At 42.6% G+C, this 20009-nt stretch overlaps 1 protein-coding gene across 2 annotated transcripts; it reads right to left on the reverse strand.

Moving 5' to 3' along the window:
* Positions 1-5243: 5243 nt before the first annotated feature.
* RIOK1 (RIO kinase 1) lies at positions 5244-19947 on the reverse strand. 2 transcript variants are annotated; one of them, XM_040696278.2, is made up of 17 exons: positions 19845-19947; positions 19086-19299; positions 17426-17516; positions 16292-16361; positions 15820-15862; positions 15045-15137; positions 14090-14202; positions 13883-13963; positions 13249-13335; positions 12646-12783; positions 12230-12333; positions 10514-10620; positions 9626-9691; positions 7771-7890; positions 7537-7590; positions 6759-6899; positions 5244-5448 (listed from the first exon to the last, which is right to left on the reverse strand). In XM_040696278.2, the coding sequence occupies exons 1-17, from the start codon at positions 19913-19915 to the stop codon at positions 5338-5340; spliced, it is 1704 nt and encodes a 567-aa protein (XP_040552212.1). In that variant the 5' UTR covers positions 19916-19947; the 3' UTR covers positions 5244-5337. The 2 variants fall into 2 exon arrangements, with proteins under 2 accessions (XP_040552212.1, XP_040552213.1); XM_040696279.2 differs by lacking the exon at positions 13249-13335.
* Positions 19948-20009: the final 62 nt, after the last annotated feature.

Genomic DNA, 20009 nt, shown 5'->3' on the forward strand with positions numbered 1-20009 from the left:
CAAGGATCCCCAGCGAGCATCCCACAGGTTTAAGGATAAGCTGAGAAGAAGCACTCAACACGTTCTGTACTGGTGCCTCACGTTTACAACATCCCATTCCTAAATAAAGTAATGGAATGTTTGTGGAATCCTCTTCCTGCCTCTGCAGCCATTGTCAGTAGCATCTCAACTGGCCGTGAACAAAAGCTGCAGGACACATTGGTCCTCAGAAAACAGCAGCCTCACTTCTTTTGTATCTTGAGGGACCATCGCTGCGACTCTTGTCTGAGCACACATGCCAAAAGCAAGCGTGTGCCTGAGCTACAGAGGCCTGCCACAGCTAGTTTTGCATTGTTTAATCAAAATATTTCAGCACAGAAGTGAAATGGAAACCCTCTAAGCAGCCACTCCTTACGCGCAAAGCTGGTTCTACTGGCTTCACCACGGGGAAACTAAATCCACAACCTCCACCTCCCAATCCTTCTGTTGCTACATACTGTAAGACCCACAGCATGGGTGAAGCAACAAATCAACATCAGACTGAAGGACTGGAGCAGTTCTCAGAATTGAGATGCAGTCTGACAGCAACAGCCCAGAGGGAAAATTGGCCGTACAGCATTTTAGGAAGATGGACAGACTGGGTGAAAAAAAAAAGTGAAGAAAACTCATACACCTCACAGATCAACTTCTATGGAACAGAAGACACCTGCTGACAGTACTCCCTTCCTACTCCTCCCCTCCCACTGAGGCTCAGTGACTGGCAGATGAGACTGCTCTGGAATGTCCTACAATAGGACTAATTGCTTTTTTATGCTCTTGTCTTTGATAGCACAGTTGTAAATACTTCCACTGTATGTACGTATGCTTTCAAATACCACTAAATCTTTTGGCTGTGAATTCCAAGAAATGCATCTCTCCAAGTATCTGACTCGTGTCTGAGAATCCAACGCCTTCCACACGTTAGGCCTGTTTAAAAATACAAAGATAAACAAGTTAACAGCACCTCAGATTAGAGAGCTCACTTTCAACCTCTGCTTACCTGCACTGCTGTGGGCTTGTCCCATGAAAAGTACTTCTACCTGCTTCTAACCAACCCTCCACCAGGTTAAGTTTCCCTTAACTACTACTGCAGGGTTTGGTGAATAACACGTCAGCATTAACTTTCTTTGCTGTTTCCATAATTCCTTAAACCTCTCATCTTGCTTTTTCACTTTCTCCTGTCCACAGTGAGGAGCCTCAGCACTCGCCTTGGCTGCACTCCTCCCTGCACTGACACCACAGAACTGAGCCACCAGTCTTGAGATGACCATGAGTGATGCTACCACAACCTCCTCACGTGGCAGCTGATGCCACACGCAGCACCAGACCAGGGGACAAAAGCATGCCCTGTGGGTCCACGTTCTGACCAGAACTAAACACCGGCCTTAGGATTTGGTCAGACACAATGCTCTTTGCATCTTCTTCACTATACCTCCCCCAGACAAGGCTATAATCCTCTCTTAAATTGCCCTACCTGATTCTCCAGTTGAACATTTTACACATAGGTGTTTTGACTTCATAGGTGGTACTTCAGGTATTTTGTCTATTTTAGCCAGAAAAAGAGTGTTAAAGTAGTTCACAGTTAGCCACGGTGTTTCTTTTGCAGCTGTAAAAACTCATACAGACTGCCTGACAGAACTGGGTTCCCATCCATTTTTTGGAGAACGCAGATAGCAAAACATTCATGCTTTGACAAACATGTCAGACAATATATAGTCCTGCTTAGAGAAACGTTCCCAAAGCCACGGTGACAAAGCAGCTTGAGTTCAAGTCATGACAGCAGTGCAGATGTTTTCATTCAGAAGGGGAAAAGAAACTCATCTGGACGCTACATTTTGACACTTGAATACCCTGTGAGCAATTGAGTGAAGGGGAAACAGATCTGTGGTCAACAGAAAGGAATTCTCACTGCCTAAGGGATAGTTATCACATCAGCCTCAGCGTTGCTGTAACCCATCTCAGCCATCTGCAGCGGCCGCAGCCCACCAGTTACCCTATGGCCAACCTCTACACAGTCTGCTCACTCATGTTGCTCCACAGAGGTGTTACACTTCCCACAGCCCACAGGAGATCCCAGAGCCCTATCAGCAACTTCGCTAAGAGAGGGGAAGAAAAAGAGGAAGCATAAAGCAGCAGCATTACCTTGAGCTGCTTGCAACCCAGTTCTTATAGGAGGTACTGGCATTCCTACCCTAGCAATACTCCACCTGCAGAGATAACAGTGACACAGTGTGCTATAAACATGTTGCTATGGCAAATGCAAAGCAAGTAGCCTTCTTCAGAACCTATTATTCAGGAAAAAACACCCTACCTCATCATACGCTGATGTCCATACAACATAACTGAATATCCTACGCTACTTTGAACTTCAAAGCTTTTTCTTTAGTACAGGATACAAACAAATGCAAGTCCTTCCCATCTACCCCACCTACTACTATACTGATATCTCTAGGTAGTTATGTGTCCCTAATGTATCCTTAATGGCCTATTTCCTGCTTCAGGGTTCACCAGAAAGGTGGCTCACCTCATGGCCCCTGCCCAAAGAGCTCCTGGCCCACCCAGTGTCTGTAGACTGCCTCACTTCTCCACACCTCAAGCCTGCAATAGCCAGGGCACATGAACTGCTCTCACAGGCCACCTCAACAAATGCATACCCAGCTGCAAGTTATCCTCGGGTCACCTGCACTTGCAAAACACAGGCTCTTCTGGCATGCTCCTCCACAGATGCTTTGCAAACACCTTGACTACATACCTAGAGAAAAGCACCTGAGGCAGGAAGTCAGCTTTGCATAGCCTTCTCGGGTAGTCTGGCTGCACACAGCTGCAAGCAATGCTCCTAAACAGCTGATTCAGGCCCACCTTCGTGCTACAGGATGGCTAGAGCTGGGAAAACTTGATCAGGCTGTGCAACACAGCCTGGAGGGGAGACAAGGCTATGTGAGCTGGGACAGTTCTTCTTCCCTCAAGCCCTTATCACAGCAGCCTCCATTTTCTGAAGTGCTTCCTCAGGTAAGGAAGACAAAAGCCCTCAGTGGGGCACACGCTGTGGGTCAGTACCTTCCAGGCCCAACACCAAGATCCAGTATTTACCCTCATCTTCAGAGCACGCAGTTCCTGAAGAAAATGGAGCTGCTTCTGCATCTGGCAACCCCAGGCTCACAGCCAGCCACAAATCAGTTTTCCAGCAGAGAAGTTCACTGGTGGCCTACTTGAATTTGGAGTGTGCAGAGTTTGTCAGATTCACTCAGGCTTGGCCCACTTCACAAAACACGCTGAGGTTTGCCCAGCGCACAGCTCCTTGCTAGAGGAAAGCAACAGAAGGGACACAACTCCCTGCCAACACCACCAGCCTCCCCCTCTCACTTTCCGGTGCGTCACTTCCATGAAACATGGATGTTATCACTGATACACCATAGAGTTGTCAATTTGTCAGCAGAGAAGAGTGACTGATACAATGTGATTCAATGGCAAAGTGCACAAAACCTTTTGCACCCAAGACAACATATTCATTGCAGCCATCATGAAGGCCACCTTGCCTGATTATGTCACTATACAAGCTCTCATGATAGCAAGCAAAAGCAGAAAATATGTCCATGCAGCTAGTAGGACTTCAGCCCCTGGCAAAATTAAAATAGCCATCAACAGTACTTACTCATCTCAGGATATAGGTCTTATACCTCTCCCTTCCTTCACTACCAAGTTAGAGGTAGTCACCTTTCTTGCACCTGATGTAATGTCTTTTTCCAAACTGCATGTGTTTTTTCCACGGTCTCACAACAAACATCCCTACTTGCTGAGGCAAAACCAGTCTTGCTTCCCAACATGTTCCAGCAATCCCATCTACGCTTACATAAACACTGTACGTAACAGTCTGTCAGTCTCTGTGGGGACAGGGAGAAAAGGAGGGAGGTGTCTGGAAGCACTGATCATAATTCCAACCAAAGGAACATAAGGGGTTGTAGAGGTCAAGCTGAAGAGTGCAACCAGACCACATTTCTTTGCGGAAACGTGCTCCTTAGTGGAGCAACCATGTGTGCAACTGGCCAACATCTCAGTCTTTGCCTGTGACCATCCCGCAATCTCTTATGGGTGTGGAAGGGGAGGAACAGAGAAGGAAGCTTCACCGTGCCTCTGGCCAACACATCATTGCTTGATGCCCACTGATGGATAATGGCCTTCTTCCATCATAAACAGTGTGTGTCCCATAAGCGTAGTCCCCATGGCATCCACTCCACCCATAAAATAGCAAAACAAAAATCAAGATTTTTACTGAGTTCAGAGCCCTTGTCTGTGTTGGCGCAGGGAGTCCTGAAACTGTTGACAGCAGGAAAAGATGACTGATGAACAAGGACGACACCTCTCTCAAGGCTTCTGTCGGCCTCAGTGGCCCAAGTGGCTGCCAAGAGAAAAGGTGGGATGTTTTGAGTGTGGCACCTTGGCTCCAACACAAAGGACTCTTCAAACTCTTCCACCTCCTCCCTGTTTACACCTCAGCACATGGACTGGTAATGCTGAGGCACACCACGACCAGCTCCCCCCGCAGTTTTTCCACCCAGAGGGCCTTGAATTTGAACAAATGCAACCTTGATGTCAAATATTCATTTGGCCAGCCTACAAAAGGTGTGTCCTACTTTCCTTAAGAGCAATACTGCCCCATGCTGGGGTCAACACACACACACACACACACACACACACACACACACAAAAATGTCACAGCTTTAGTCTGTTTAGGTATGCCTCCTTGGCTGCTTGAAAAGGGAACAGGGCAGTGGAGGAAAGTTACCTCCCGAATCATGAAACTCAGCTTTCAGCAAGATAACATCAAAAAGTGATGAAAGCACAGAGAGGCAGCAAGGTTACCTGCAAATAACTGCAACAGCCTGCAGAGGACAGCTAGCTTAAGTTGCTGTCTTCACAGTACAGAAGAACAGGCCTCTACTTGAATTAGCTTTTCCATCTTTGTTGTTCCCCCTCCTCCAAGAATCTGTTTGAATCAAATCAACACTCTGGAACAAACTGAACCAGCACACGTGCAATGTAAGGCAGGAGAGGAAGATGCTGCAAACAAATCAGTGCAAATTTAACAACGGGCTGAATCTGCACGTGAAAAGGATTTTTAAAAGCACAAATGCATTAAATTCACACTTTCCTGTTGCTAAAGCCATAGCATAAATTCTGCTCAAATAATCACACCGCACTGTCACTGAGACCACCCTCACAGTTAGTACTGTATGTATGTAAATAAAGGTTTTTAATTATAAAAGAAGGTGACCCATTAACCAGAAACAGATCAGTCCATTTCTCAAGCCAAAGTTGATCTTATTTGCCCTTCTTCATTTTTGCAGTCTTCTCTCTCCGCTTCTTCACATGCTTCGGGACTTTGGTTTTCCTCTTTTCTCTTTGGGCTTCTTTAACCATCTTTTTCCTCTCCTAGAAAGAACCAAAACACCATTCATTCAAAGCCAGCAGGAATAGGAGGTTGTGAGCAGGGCTATCAATCTTTAAGTTAATTAATACATCACATCAAAAATGTGGGTATAATGAAAATAACTTTGGGGGTGGGGAGAGGAAAGGCAAAAGGAAGTATAATGTGGGGTGGAATTACACGCTGGTAATGACGGTATGAAATTCAAACTAGTTAAAACCTGACTTTCATGCAACCTTTGAAGAAAAGCAACAAGAGGCACTCAACTCACACTACTTATAGCAAAGATTACAATAGAAAGCCTGATGCAAGTTTTCTGCTAGCCCTAGGGCTACAGTAGGATGCGTTTTTACTCATCAAACAAAAATACTGATCCAGTAACTTCTGGTAACTCAGAGTAATCCAATCATCATCAAGATTGGCTAAAAAGGATGCTATGTGACTGCAATACACTGAAATTTCTGCTAGACAGCCAAGACTTATCCGTAAGGCTGAGAAGTGACCAAAGCCTCCCTGCTTCATACAGGGAGTACAAAAAGTATCTAAAAGAGCACTGCCATTTTATTTCATGGCTTTGAAGCCCACTATCTTTCCTAAGGGAGAAAAGAAAAAAATATAAACAAACCCATAAATTTAACAAACAAAACCCCACAACTCTAATATCTTAAACCAAGCAAGTTTCACCTTTCTTTTGTACAGCACCTAAAAATGCTGTTATGCCACGAGGCTCTCACCCATAGGGGATACTCCACAGAACAGCATCACAAGAACTGAGGATATTTGTTCTGTAGTTTGGAAAACAAAACCTGAAAAACACATTATTTCCCTTGCACACCTGCTTTCAGTCTTCTCCCCACAGCAATGCTTGTCAGTCTGTACCAACAGTATGACAAAAGCCTCTGCAGTACAATGTCACCAATTCTCCAGCTGCATAGATCAGGTGGTCTCAGTTTCCTGGACAAAAGTGGTTCACCACGTCCATCAACCTGCACACCAAAGCCTGGAAGCGTAGCCAGAGGGACTGAAGATCCTCCCAGGCTTCACTAAGCTCTGCTTTGCATAGCCCTAAAGCTCTCTGTAGAGTTCTCCCTTCTAGCTTTATCCAGGCTAGAGAATGCTATGGTATAATGTTCCTCTGGACAAAAACATCATTAATAAAGCATCCATAATGAAATTTGGTTTTTCTGCTCTTGCTCTTCAGAGGGGGTTAAAGCTCACAGCTTGTTTCAGACTAGAAGTATGACAAACTAGGTGTAGATTTTTCCTATGACGTGGGCAGATGTAGGAAAGAGTGTACAATTTCTGGACAACTGACCTTTTTATCCATAGTAACTGCAGGAGGAAGATCTTTGGGATGCCGAGATTCTTTACAGCTTGAATCAGAGTCCTCTGAGCTGCCACCATCATCAGAGCCTGTTTCTGACTCATCTGTCTTCTTTTCTAGAAGTGCAGGAATCTGCAAGATGTATCAAGAGGGAGTTTATCTCAAACCCAAACTCTGGAGCCTAAGAGTAAAATATATGTATTTTTAACATATATATTTATATCTACAATCTTCTACAAAGAAACCCTTGAGCAAACTTGTGTCATTTCCTCTACTACTACAGCTATAGCTGAGTCAATAAGAGTCAAAAAGAGGTTAATTCAAACTAAGAACAAGACATCTAGAACACACAACACAGGAGCTTTTAGGTTAGGGCTCACAGTACAGATGTATTGGCACTCCCAAGCTGATTTCCATAAGTTATACAGCAATTTGCTAACAGATGAAAGCCAATTTTTGATTACAGTTGGATCATACCAAAATCTACCTTGGGGGCACTGTACATAGACTTTAGTGCAAACACAAGCATCTGCACTGCAAAACACAGTTATTCTTAATCAACACTGGAAACTGCGCCATAGCCTGATCCCTTCCCTGATTTATATTTCCACTTAGTCTACACCACTGCCACATAATGGGCAGAAACAGTCACTCCGTAGACAAAAGGCTTCTTCCATGGTCACAGCTGCAAGATGAGGCATTCTCTGTATTCCTTTAAGTACTTTTATGAGAATGGCTAAAATGAAGGATTTCAAAGAGGCCCTCTCACCTTCTGAACACCAGACAAATCCTTCTTCAATCCCGTCACGGTCTGGTAGAGAATCTACACTCAGAGACACAGAAAGAAAGTTATTTTACCAAAACGCGAGCCTTACATGTTTCTATCCAAGGAAAATGAGTGTCTCAAAAAGAGATAACAATGTAAGCATCAGTACTAACCAGAGAATTGTAAGTATGACAGTAGATTCAGTACTCTACACCACACACATGTACACACACTCACATTATCTTGCTGAACACACAATGCCAAATCCTCTTCTTTCAATTTCATCATTATATCCACATCTCTCTCATAGTTTTTAACTTCAGTCAAAGTTCGAGGTATGTAAGCCTTCTTAAACACCTAGGAAAGCAAAGGGAAAACAGATTTACTGATTTATATAGTTTCATGATGTTCTTCCGTACTAATTATGCATCACTAAAAAACAACCACAAGCGATTTCATAGTTTTGAGAAGCTGAGAACAAACAACAGGTACACACCACCATCTGAATTGCAGGTTATTCTTATTTATTTTGCTGGAACAGATTCTTCACATGCAACCTAAGCACTGTTGCAGTTCGTCATTAATAAGGCTCCTATGCTAGCATCATTACTAGCAGCCATGTAGGAACTTCTCCAATCCTTCCAACTTCCTCCCAGCTGATTCAGTTTCATACTGTAAGAATTTTCCCCAGTGTTTTTACTGTTATGTTTGCAAAGCCCTTGGGAGACAATTCCATTAAAACATGCTATTACAACTTAATGTCTTTATGTAATAATACCTGCTTCAATGTACACTACAACTCAAGAAAGGTTTCACAGTACTATACAGGTGCAGGAACCTAACTGCAGCACCAACAACATATGTCAGGTGATTGTTTTCAGACTGCCCTGCAGCAAACTTAAATACTACTAGATCAGACTGAAGTATTTTACTTCTCTCTTCCATAGTATCAACTCAATCGTAGAACCAATTAAGCACACTTTATGATCTTAACTACTAGGCTAAGTGTTGTGCAGACAGCACAGACCCTGTCTCCAAAGGGTGTGCTCTAAATCATCTGTTCTTCTCTAAGAGAAGTGGTACAAGCTAGTTTAGCTAAACTGAGAAGTCTGAGAGGGAACTTTGACTTTGCTATTACTTAGCCATCTCTCTTACAGGACATTACAGTCCATTTACACGTGCAAAGGGATAAATTGTCTGCTTAAGAGCACTTATAATGAAAAAACTAACATCTGATCCTCTAATTCAAAAGGAGATGTATGCTCAAGATATCTCTGGAAACAAAAATCTTTAGCTGGCCAAGTTTGAACCAGAAGCAGTCAGTAAAACCCAAGAGAAAATGTCTTTGGTGTATCAAGCAACACAGACTCCAAGGATAAATGCTGGGTGAACTAGTACAAAGAGGTTCTTGCTGATATAAGCTCTGCTCAACACTAAGGTGCTGTTTTATTGTTGTGTGTGCGTGTGATTTTTTGGTTTTTAAACTCTTCTCAAACGGACAGGTAAGATTGAAAAAAAAAAAAAGACAAACAATGAATTGTTTCATCTTTACATCATCGTTACATCAAGCTTTCCCACAACATCAGTGGTTTTCAAAAATACCAACAGAAAAGACTTAAGACGGCTCTCGTTATATGTAAAAGCAAGGGAGAAAATAGTATGTGGAAGAAGTGAAGTGGACTGGGAACAATGGCAGACAGGCAATTTGGTCAATGGATCTGAATATCATGTGAACTCTCCTGGTCTGTATCGCCAGCCTGAAAACATTGACACAATCAGATTTCCACTTAGTTGGGTTTTATGTGTTTGTTTTTAACTAAACCCGAAGTGGAAGATACATCAAGCGACCTAGATACAAGCAAACACACCACTTTAGGTAACTGAGTATTTGCCTTTTAGCACCTGATCAATGTCGCTTAAGCTTTTACACACTGTAACCCTCAATCCTTCAAATCTCAACTAGTTCAGGACATATCAGTATCACAGTGTTTTGTTTATCAACGGTGCATTTTGCCAAATAGAACAGTTTTCATTGTTCAGAAGAGGACAGGCTAATTTTCATTTCATAGCAGGAACAAAAATCCTCACTTACTTCCTCATCCACTTTATCTTGACTGGATCTCTCCTCCTCTGTTCTTTTTGATGCTATTTCCATTGCCTAAAGAAATATAAAACAATACAGTTATCACTCTTCAGAATCGCATCGTTTAATCCAACTAACTACTCCCATCTGTATTTCTCCCCGCACTTCGGTCTCACTCACAAAACTTCCCTATGGCAATGCCTTGAGCGACACCTAATGGTAGCCAACATTTCTGCAAAGCACACTTAGAACTGCAGATCTGCACTATTAATTCGAGGAAATCAAGCTTGTAGCTCCTTCTAAACCAAACTGTAGCGAGTCCAGCATTAATTACTACATTACTACAAGAGATAACAGGAAAGGGAACACAGTGAGCAGTGCCTAGTCCTAGAATATGCTCTTCTTCCTATCACAGAATCATAGAATGAATCATAGAATGGCCTGGGTTGAAAAGGACCACAATGATCACCGAGTTTCAACCCCTCTGCTATGTGCAGGGTCACCAACCACCAGACCAGGCTGCCCAGAGCCACATCCAGCCTGGCCTTAAATGCCTCCAGGGATGGGGCATCCACAACCTCCCTGGGCAACCTGTTCCAGTGCGTTACCACACTCTGTGTGAAAAAGTTCCCCTTAATATCTATTAAGATACTATTAAAGATAATATTAAACCTCCTCTGTCTCAGCTTAAGACCATTCCCCCCCCAATAATGTTGCTCTGAGTCATTCCCTTCTCCACTCAGCCCACCCTGCGTTAACCTGCAGAGCATCCAAAATCTCATTTACCAGTCAACTTGAACAGCAGGATATAGAGCAAACAAAATGAAGGGGTTTGAACTAGTTCTGAGTTCATCCTTCAAGTTTACCTATGTAAGCAACAATGCCATGTGGTCTTACCTTTGATAGATAGTCATCAATGTTCTCACTTGTGATAGAAGGATCGGTAATAAACTCAAACAGTTCCCTCACAGTCATCACTGCAACATTGTGCTTCTGGAAAAAGCCTATCAGAAATCAAGGGCAGAGACAAAAACTGTAAGTGCTGTGGAATATATGCAGCAGTGATAGTTACAACAACAAAACAGCATAATTTTCCCAAAGTGATAAATACTGAAAGAAAAGTGGTAAATACTGAAAGAATCCAAGTGAGTAAATATAAAGACAAATCAACTTCAGTAGGAGCCACACTGAATGGAGTAGGGGATGAAGAGAAGGAAGTAAACAATTTGAGATAGATGTAAGTATTTTCAGTGGCTGAGATGAAAATCTATTTCAAAAAATATGGAACGTAGACCTCAAACTTCTGTGCATTCTGAAATACCCACTGAAACAGTACAGCCTGCTTATAATCCGCCTGAATGGAAAGACACATGGGACACACCAACATATCAGAATTTTTCTCAGTTACCACGCTCAGAATTGCTTTCACGAGCCAAGCATAAATGATTTTGGAGCTTTTGGTTCAGTACTGAGAAACAGCAGTGAAACAGACTGAGGACTGCTTAGTAATTTCTCCCTACTAACGCTCTCAGAAGATATCTCCCCCGTGAGAAATTAATCACAGAACAAACAACAGAAAAAATTTAGTTTGGTGGCAGCTCTCCGTGCTCATGGAACCACAAAGTCTTAGCAGTGCCCACAGCTAGAAGGTGTCTTTTACAATCTCTGTAAGAGAACTACACAGAGAAAGCTGCAGTGGCATGAGGAAAAAAAAAAAAAGGATAAACAACCAAGAACACTACAAGTCACAGTGGCAATGGCATTTAGGGAAAACAAGCCAAAAAGCATAATAAAAAGAGCAAGGGTGCAAATATCTGAGTCAGAAGGGAGTAATGGAGAGGGCTGAGAAGAAAAGAGGGAAAAGAAACAGTTAGCATACTGAGTATTGACAAATACACAGCATCAAAGTGTACATAATTTCTTCAGACTTTCAAATGTCTCTGTACAATTGGAAAAATCATAGTAAGGAAAGGAAGGAGGGGAAATCAGTCTGCTGTGACAGATTTCATGTTCCTGGGCAGAAAAGCCGCCTACCAGAACATGTGTCTCCTGCATATCGTAAGTACACTCCTTTGAAGTTAACATTTGTTAGCCAAAAACACCATAAAGGTATCCTGTTAATCAAAGTACTATGACAAGTCTATGACCTCTAATAAATTACTCCATGCCTTTACCTTCTAAGCTGATGTGACAAATAAGCGAAAGAAACTTTGCGACACAACTCTTGCCAACTGAGGAATTCCAGCTGGGGATTACACACTCACAGATCAGTATGTCTGCACAGTCCTTCAGATGTAAGGGAATTTAAGATCAGTGCAGATGCTGCTGCAGATTAGGACTCTGACCCCTTCTTTCTCTTGTAAATCTGAGATTCAGATGATTTCTAGCTAAACAGGCTGCACTGTCTGCTGAACTTGGCATAGAAGATAGCACCCTGAACAATCCTTAAGAACCTAGGAAGGAGAGCAGGCAGCTTCTACAGCCAGAGTTATACATCAATCAAAGAATGTAAGAAAGAATACAGTTCACCTTCCTAAAAACAAACACACGCACAAAGAAAACACCAACACAAAAACATCTATCAGAACAAGCACTCAAGTGCAGTGCACTCACCATTAACATTGGCACAATCCTTTCGCAGAAACTCCAGTGCATGTGGGTGGTCATGCTCCACTGCCTGAGACACATCAATGATGTACACATCCCCACTGTGGTACCTGTGGATAAACATGCAGGGCTGCGCTGATTCCAGCACTCTTACATGGGAGATTATTGAGGGACAGGGAACAAAGTGTGTTTCAATCTTATGAAGCAGCAAACAACACATTTCTCAAGCATGCATCTCACATACCAGAGGCAGATTGGCAAGGGGTTGGGTTAAAAGCTACCTAATTGATAAATGGAAAAACAGTCACAAAAAGGACTCCACCCTCCCCCACAGGCAGATGAGTACTCCCTAAATTTATGCAAAGAGGTTGCCAACACATGTCACATGTTCAGATGTCACAATTCAAAGTTGAAAAACATACAGCATATTGAATTCACTGAGATCTGCATGAACAAGTCTGGCATCTTGGTACATTCTTCTCATGTATTGGATGATTTGCAGGTACAGCTCCCGGACTTTCGAGTCAGATAACTGGGCATTCTTCAGCAGAGGAGCAGGCCTTTAAATTGCAACAGAAATAATAGAAAGTGAGTACTTTTCTTCTTCATACCAGCCACAAATATGTTAATTGTTGTACACGATCCTTTCACTCAGTGTGTCAAGCAAATTAGCATGAAAGGCAGCAAAGCTTGATACTGTAGCTCTGTTTCCAACATGAGCTAAGAAGTCGGACTGCGCTACATTAACGTTTGCACTACAAAATGATAATCTATCTTCATACGAAATTAGGAAGCCTTTCTAGCTCTTGTTCTCTGCTTAGAGTTCCAGAATCATGCAGACCTTCTGCTGTAGTAGCTGGCAAAGATCTGGGTACTCTACAGGTGGCATACACACATCAGAGCAACATGTTAAATTCAGAGGCCTAAAGAAATAGTACATAAAGCGTGTGTTGGTTTGCTTTTAATAAATCTTTGTGGAAAGCTACTAATAAGAAGAATCATTGTTATTTTCAAAGGATACACACCTATCGCCTTTACCAATAAAGCCCATGAGAAGCACATGACTTCTTAGCATAATTGGCTCTGGGCAAGGTATCTGTGCTGTATTCAACCTGCAATAGAGGAACAAAACCATAAAAAAGAAAAATACAAACTAACTCTACTATTTGCATTGCAATAGCACCTATAGCAGCTCTCTTGCTTTAAACATCAGACACTGTAAGAGCTCCTCAGCTCAAGGAATCCATAGATACAAAGACTAACTGAAAAATGAACGCAAGAAACCCCCCACAATCATTCTGCACTGATCCTTCTCTAAGCATCCCTGGGTCAGACAAAGGATTTTTGCACTGTTAATCTGGGATTAACCTGTATTACACAGTGCACTGTTACTCAGCAGTAGCTGTTTCTAGCTCCTCCTCACTCTTCAGTCAAGTCAGAGAGTGTATACGTCAAATTGCTCAGAGCACAAACAGCCAGACAGAGAAGTATTTCATCTTTTCCCCCTTCTCCTCCTTCCCACAGAGAAGATTAAGACACTTTTCAGAATACTCCAGAGACTATGAAGTGTAGTAATATCCTTGATCCAGCAATAGGAGAGCACCTCCCGTAACATCAGTTTGTTACCTTTCATGATGAAATAAAACCTGGAAGAATCACCTTATTAAATTCCTCATTTCTTTTTCAGCCCACGTCTTCACCATTTTTCTTGGGTTGCCTTTACAATATCCGTGACGAAATCTTAAAGCACATAAATGAAAGATAAAGAGGACCCTTAGCCAATCAATGCAGTATTAGAGCTCGTCATTTCACCACCTTTCAAATAACCTCTCTTGCTCAACAAAATGAAGCCAAACTCCAACTCACCTGAATTCACCGCTCACATACTTATCCCGATCCTTGAACATCAAAATAGAGGTTTTGTAAATCTTTATTGCTCTACTGTCTCCATTTGCAGTACTGGCATGGTACACATTAGCCTATTGGATTAAAAATGGAAGAAACATCACTGAAGAAAAGCCTTAAGTTGACACAATCTGCTTTCTTCTGACATTCTGGAAAATACCTGCGAAGCCTCTGCACTTCAGCCCCCCTGTGGCACTCAGCTGAGTTTCTAAGATTTTATGCAGTTGCAGTCTCTTTCTACCAGAGACAGCAATGGTGTGAGCATACACGCAGAACAGAAGGAACAACAAGCTAGAGAATTCCACACCATCCATGTTTTGAGATTGAAACAACGCCTTCTGTACAGACAATTGCTGGAACTCATGCACTACTTAGGCCCTAAAGCATGGTCCAAGTATCTCATGTTGACACCACTACACAGGGTGGAAGTATGCCTTTAATCAGCATCCAAGGACCTGGAAGAAAACCAGATCAGCTTAAAGACAAAGCATCCCAAAACCCATTTATTAACCTATTTGGAAAACTCTGGTCTGGTTTTAATTATCTGCCATATAACTTGATAATAGCAGTGCACAAGCATGCTAGTTTCGTAAAACAACTTAAGTTTGATATGATTCACATGCAATAGTGCTGTATGAAGAAAGAACAACCTATATTTGTATGTCTTTCAGGCACTGTTTAATACTGTACATACATACAGAGTTTGTAAAAAACTTCAGTTGCAACACAGAATGAACAGCAAATTTAAGTATTCTGAGAAATCCTTCCTTGTCGGGGAAACTGATCTCCTTTAAAATAAACTACATCTTAAAATAACTTCCTACAGAGTAACAAACAAAAATAACAGCAGTAAAACTAAACATTTCCATTTATATCTTGAGAAAGAGGCTATCACATCATTTGTAACAACACTTACTTCCTTCCCCGTGCTGATGCAGCCATTGATTTCCGATATGACGCCTCTACTCAGCATCTTGAACAGAATCATTCGGGTCCTTGGATCCAACACCTCAAGTTAAACAAAGAACAGTCACCACAAGTGTCCCCTGTGAAGAGAATTAAGCTTACTTACTCCTCCAGCCCCTTCTTAGTACTATACTAAAGGACCAATGACATCAGGCTATTCTTAAGGATCAAACAATAGTTCAAACAGCTGTCACACTGAATTTTGCCACGATTTTACAATAACACTTCAATTTATTTAAAAAAATAATAATTAAAACAAGTACATGTCCTTGAGCTAGCTTCATAACAGACTTATGAGAATGATTTCCCACTTACAGTTACACCAGATGGTAAAATATGGTATAGCAGACATAACTTAAATGGAACAGCTATATGGCCTTGGGCCAGTAATAACTTCAGTCTTCCTTAAGAAAAAAAGATGGAAAGAAAGCAAACCCAGCATCTCCTGTTTGATGCTTGGAATTCAACAAATGCTTAAAATGGAATTCTGCATTACATGTACCATCAAATCATGATGCTAAGCACAAAAATGAGCTCCAAAACTGTTACGGGAGCAAGTGCAACTTTCATACAAGAAAGAGAGCAACAACAGGCTTCTTTAGGATAAGAAGGGAAACTGAGTTCCAAGGCAAGGCTTCTCCTACATGAGCCACTTTACCAATGATTTCAAGATTCCAGATTATTTATTCCAGTCAAAAGAGAAATGTGATGCAGTGAGGACTTACTTGTTCTACTGTTGCTCTGTCTGACTTATCTTTGACTCGGCACCTAGAGAAAATAAAGCGATATAAACCCACACATACTTTAACAAAGTAAAACACGCCATTCTGATTCAAAGAGAAGAAGACAGTCTCAAAAAGGAAGGCCTTCAGTTCATACAACAGCAAAGTATTCTCCTGCAGGCAGGAAAAAAAACCCAAGAACCCCAAAAAGCATCAGTGCCCCTCCCTATTGCAGCTAGTTCTTGTCTTCACTTCAGGGACAAGAAGATCACAACGTTGGAACTACTTAGGAAACTGATCTGGAAATCAAAGAAGTTTAAGACTGAGATGCAAGCTGCATGCTGACCGCTTGCTTAGAAGTTTGTTTTCTTTTCCTTAGTACATTTATTCACATCTCAGGAACAAACTAGGGAATAAGAAGAACTCTTCTGAGTTCAAATTACGTCAGTGAGCATAGAGACAGTGTAATACTCACATGTCTGCTTCCTTCTGTCTAGACTTTTCTGTGACTCGGTTGATAACAGAGTCATCAAAATTCAGCTTATCTGAAAAACACATGAGATATGGAGAGGAAAAGAAACTTCTTTCTATTTGGAATTGCCTCTGCAATTCTCCTGACAGTCAATATGCCACAACGCAACGTTCAAACACAGATGGATCTCTGTATAACAAGCCAGTTGGGTGCTTGAAAGATAGAAGCTTACCACAGAAGTTCAGTTAAACACGAGTTTACCTAGCTATCTGCTGGGACTACACTCCAAAGTAGGACTACAACATAACAACAGCTGCTGTAGTCTCATGAGCTTGGGGATGCAATGCCAACCATAAGTTAAGTTCTTTGGATTACATTTTTACCATTAAACTCATCTGCCCTTCTCTTACACAAATCCAATGCCAGAGGACACAGTAGTTTCCAAGATTCTGTTCCCACAGCATACTCAAAATGGTGTTTGATGGTTAACTACGTAAAACTGCTGTTTGGCTATACACACCAGTACCATTCTTTGCAGCTCTCGTTTTAGAACCACTTAATTATGAAAGAAATGCAACTGTTTACTGTTCCATTAAAAAGCCCCAGTCACAGAAACAACTTTTCTTAACAGGCTGAGCAGAGCAGCCATTTTCATTACATGGTAAACAACACGTCCACAAGAAAGGAGAGAAATCTCTTGTCTCAAAACCTCTACCTATCAGATAACTGTTGCATGAAGTACCACATTAATACCACAGGGAACCTCAATCCTCTAAAAAAAATTGAGCTGCAGCAGCACCTTAGAGAATGACCAATGCATTGCAGCAGAAAGCTGCTGGTCTCCCTCAGCCCAGACAACTTGCTTCTACAGAGAGGCTATGGAAGAAATACTTTGTGTGACCTGGGGAAGTAAAGAGAAAAAGAATTATCTGGCTCTGAACGGGTAGAAAAAGGGATACGACAGCTGGTTAACAAAGACCAAAGGCAACTTCAAGTACACAAAAGCCCTTTATAATCTATCTGGCAACAGTTAGCTGCCATTCCAGTAAGTACTGGCTTAAAGCAAGCAGAATTAGCCTGAGAACCTCACGGAGTGGTATCTGTTTTCTTAAAAGAAGACAACACAATTATACTCACCTAAATTAATTTTATGTTCAAATTTCCTCAAAGCCTTGTCTGTAGGGGTAGACATTTTTGCTGAATAGCAACTAGGGGTCTGTCTATTTGCCTGAAACAAAGGATTTGTCAATGTAAGTTGCCTTCTCTAAACAGTCCCTTCAAAGACAGACAACACCATAGGAAACGTCAGCTCAAGTGCCTATGCCTATAGCTCTAAACAGAAAACAAGAATGAGGGAGGAAATGGATTCCAAAAAGTGCCCCAGTTCAGGGTTACTTTTAGTCAGAAAACTGAGCTGCCAACCTCTCATACAAACACTTTTTCATCTTTATAATAAAAAGGAGTAACAGTCAGAAACAAGAACAAAAACTGAGAAGATAAAGAACAGAAAGAATTTCAAGATGGTGCCTTTTTTACAGATGGTCTTTGCTAAACACGGTCTCTGCACACCATTTCACCAACACTGGACAGCAAAAAATGCTAATAGGCAGGAGTAAATCACACAGGTGCTTTAAGTCAGACGCAGTATACCACCATCAGCACCACTCTCATTTATCTCAATTATTCTGTTATGCTGGCATCGGTAACAGAGAGATTTTGAACCTCTACTGGCCACGCTGAGAGGACAAAGGATTCTAATTGTCACATTTTCAAGGGCCTTGCATTCTGCACCAACAACATACAGTCTAAATCCACCTATTTCCAGCACTTTCTTTCATCTGTATTGCTACTGTTATTAGACAGAGTTGGGTATGGCTCCCACAGTAGCCCATGCAATGCTGTGCTTTGTATGTGTAGTTCTAACAGTGTTGGTACCGCATCAGTGCTTTGGCTATTGCTGAGCAGTGCTGGCACAGCATCAAGACTCTCTCCAGTTTTCCCTCCAAAGGCCAGCCAAAACCTCCAAAGGTTAGGGGTGAGACACATCCAGAACAGTTGAAGTAAACTGACCAGGAGGATATTCCATGCTATATGACATTATGCTTTCATTATTAAAATGCTTGCCTTCCTGACCAACCGCTACACTTATGAAGGTCCTGCTTCCCAAGAGTGGCTGAACATTATTGATGGGAAGCTGAGAATAATTGCTGCTTCTTTTGCTTCTAGATGCCCTTTGCTTTTTTTTCTTGTATTAAACTCCTTTTATCTCAAAACCACAAGGCTCTTGTTTTCTTTATTATTATGTTTTGTTTGGTTCTTTCCTCTCCCTGTCCTGCTGAAGAGGTGGATGCAGTGGCTCCGTGGTACCTAGCAGCCTGTCAGTGTTAAACAACACAGCATAATCCATGGATGTGACAAGCAGATACTGCCATAACGTTCAGCAGGAAGAGTAGGGAAGATGCTTAAAAATCACAGAGGACAAATTCCAGGAAGGAAAGCAACATCAGCAGAGACTGGGGCGAGCAAAGGGAGAAAGGCTGAGAAAGCTGGGGACCAAAAGGAAAACTGCAGAAACACAGAGAATCCAGCAAAAACATTTGAGACAAGGAAGCCAAATGCAGCTTTGACTACACAAACAGCATGGCACAACAACAGATGCAAAGAAATGTGATTCTGTCAGTGACAAATTTCCACTGGAATCGATGCTCAACTTAATACTAAAATAGAACAAAACCTCTGGGTTAGTATCACCTGCTTTTAGATACTGTTGTTACTCAGAGAATAGCCTTCAGCATACCTGTGGATTGCATCCAGCAGCAGTAGTGTGGCACTTCATGAGTCTTCCCATCTCATCATCCCAGTCCCAGTCATCATCATCATCATCTTCCTCTTCATCAGCATTGTCATCATCGCTATCTCCTTCCTTCGTGTTGATTCCTCTGCACAAGCTTGACTGGCAATTCCCAGCAAACTCATCTTCCTGAATTGTTTCTGCATCTTCTGTAAGGTCACTTTGAACAAACACAGCCAGATGTAACTACAAATGGTTGTTATGGTTACAACAAATTCAGTATACCTACCCCAGCAAGCATTGCTGGGATGTTAGCTCTCCAGGACATGCCTGTCACTTCACCCATCTATGAAATACTAAATGCTGAGAGTGCTCCGTTCAGTTTGGGTTCTCTCCCAACACGAAAGACATGGAGGCCCTGGAGCATGTCCAGAGAAGGGCTACGAAGCTGCAAAGGGTGTGGAGCACAAGGCTTATGGGGAGCGATTGATGGAACTGGGATTGCTTAGCCTAGAGAAGAGGAGGCTCAGTGGAGACCTCATTGCACACTACAACTACCTGAAGGGAAGCTGTGGGGAGGTGGGAGGCGGCCTCTTCTCTCGGGTAACGGCGACAGGACGAGAGAGAACGGCCTTTAACAGCACGCCGCAGGATCCCCGTCACTCCAAACAGAACCCGAACGGCTTCACCGGGGCCGCCCGGCCTCGCCTCACACAGCCACGCTAAAGCCCAGCGCCCTCCGCGCCCCGCTACCTGCCCACACACCTGTCGGAGCACTCCGCGTCATCGAACTGCCCGGGCACGGCCTGCCTCATCACCTCGGCGCGGTAATCCATGGCGGCGGCCGCCCGGCACTGCCGGCAGCCCCTACGGCGGCTGCACAGGGACAGAAAGCATCGAGGACGAACGGTCACGTGTGTCTGACGTCAG

The sequence above is a fragment of the Gallus gallus genome, chromosome 2, assembly GCF_016699485.2.
Source record: "Gallus gallus isolate bGalGal1 chromosome 2, bGalGal1.mat.broiler.GRCg7b, whole genome shotgun sequence".
NCBI lineage: Eukaryota > Metazoa > Chordata > Aves > Galliformes > Phasianidae > Gallus > Gallus gallus.

Excerpts from the sequence above, each read along its gene's own strand:
- RIOK1 (XM_040696278.2), bottom strand. The coding sequence starts at position 19,915 with ATGGATTACCGCGCCGAGGTGATGAGGCAGGCCGTGCCCGGGCAGTTC. Across the intron at positions 16,362-17,425 it reads TGAACATAAAATTAATTTAG|ATAAGCTGAATTTTGATGAC; the intron begins GTGAGTATAATT and ends TGTGTTTTTCAG. Across the intron at positions 15,138-15,819 it reads ACAGAGCAACAGTAGAACAA|GTGTTGGATCCAAGGACCCG; the intron begins GTAAGTCCTCAC and ends GTTTAACTTGAG.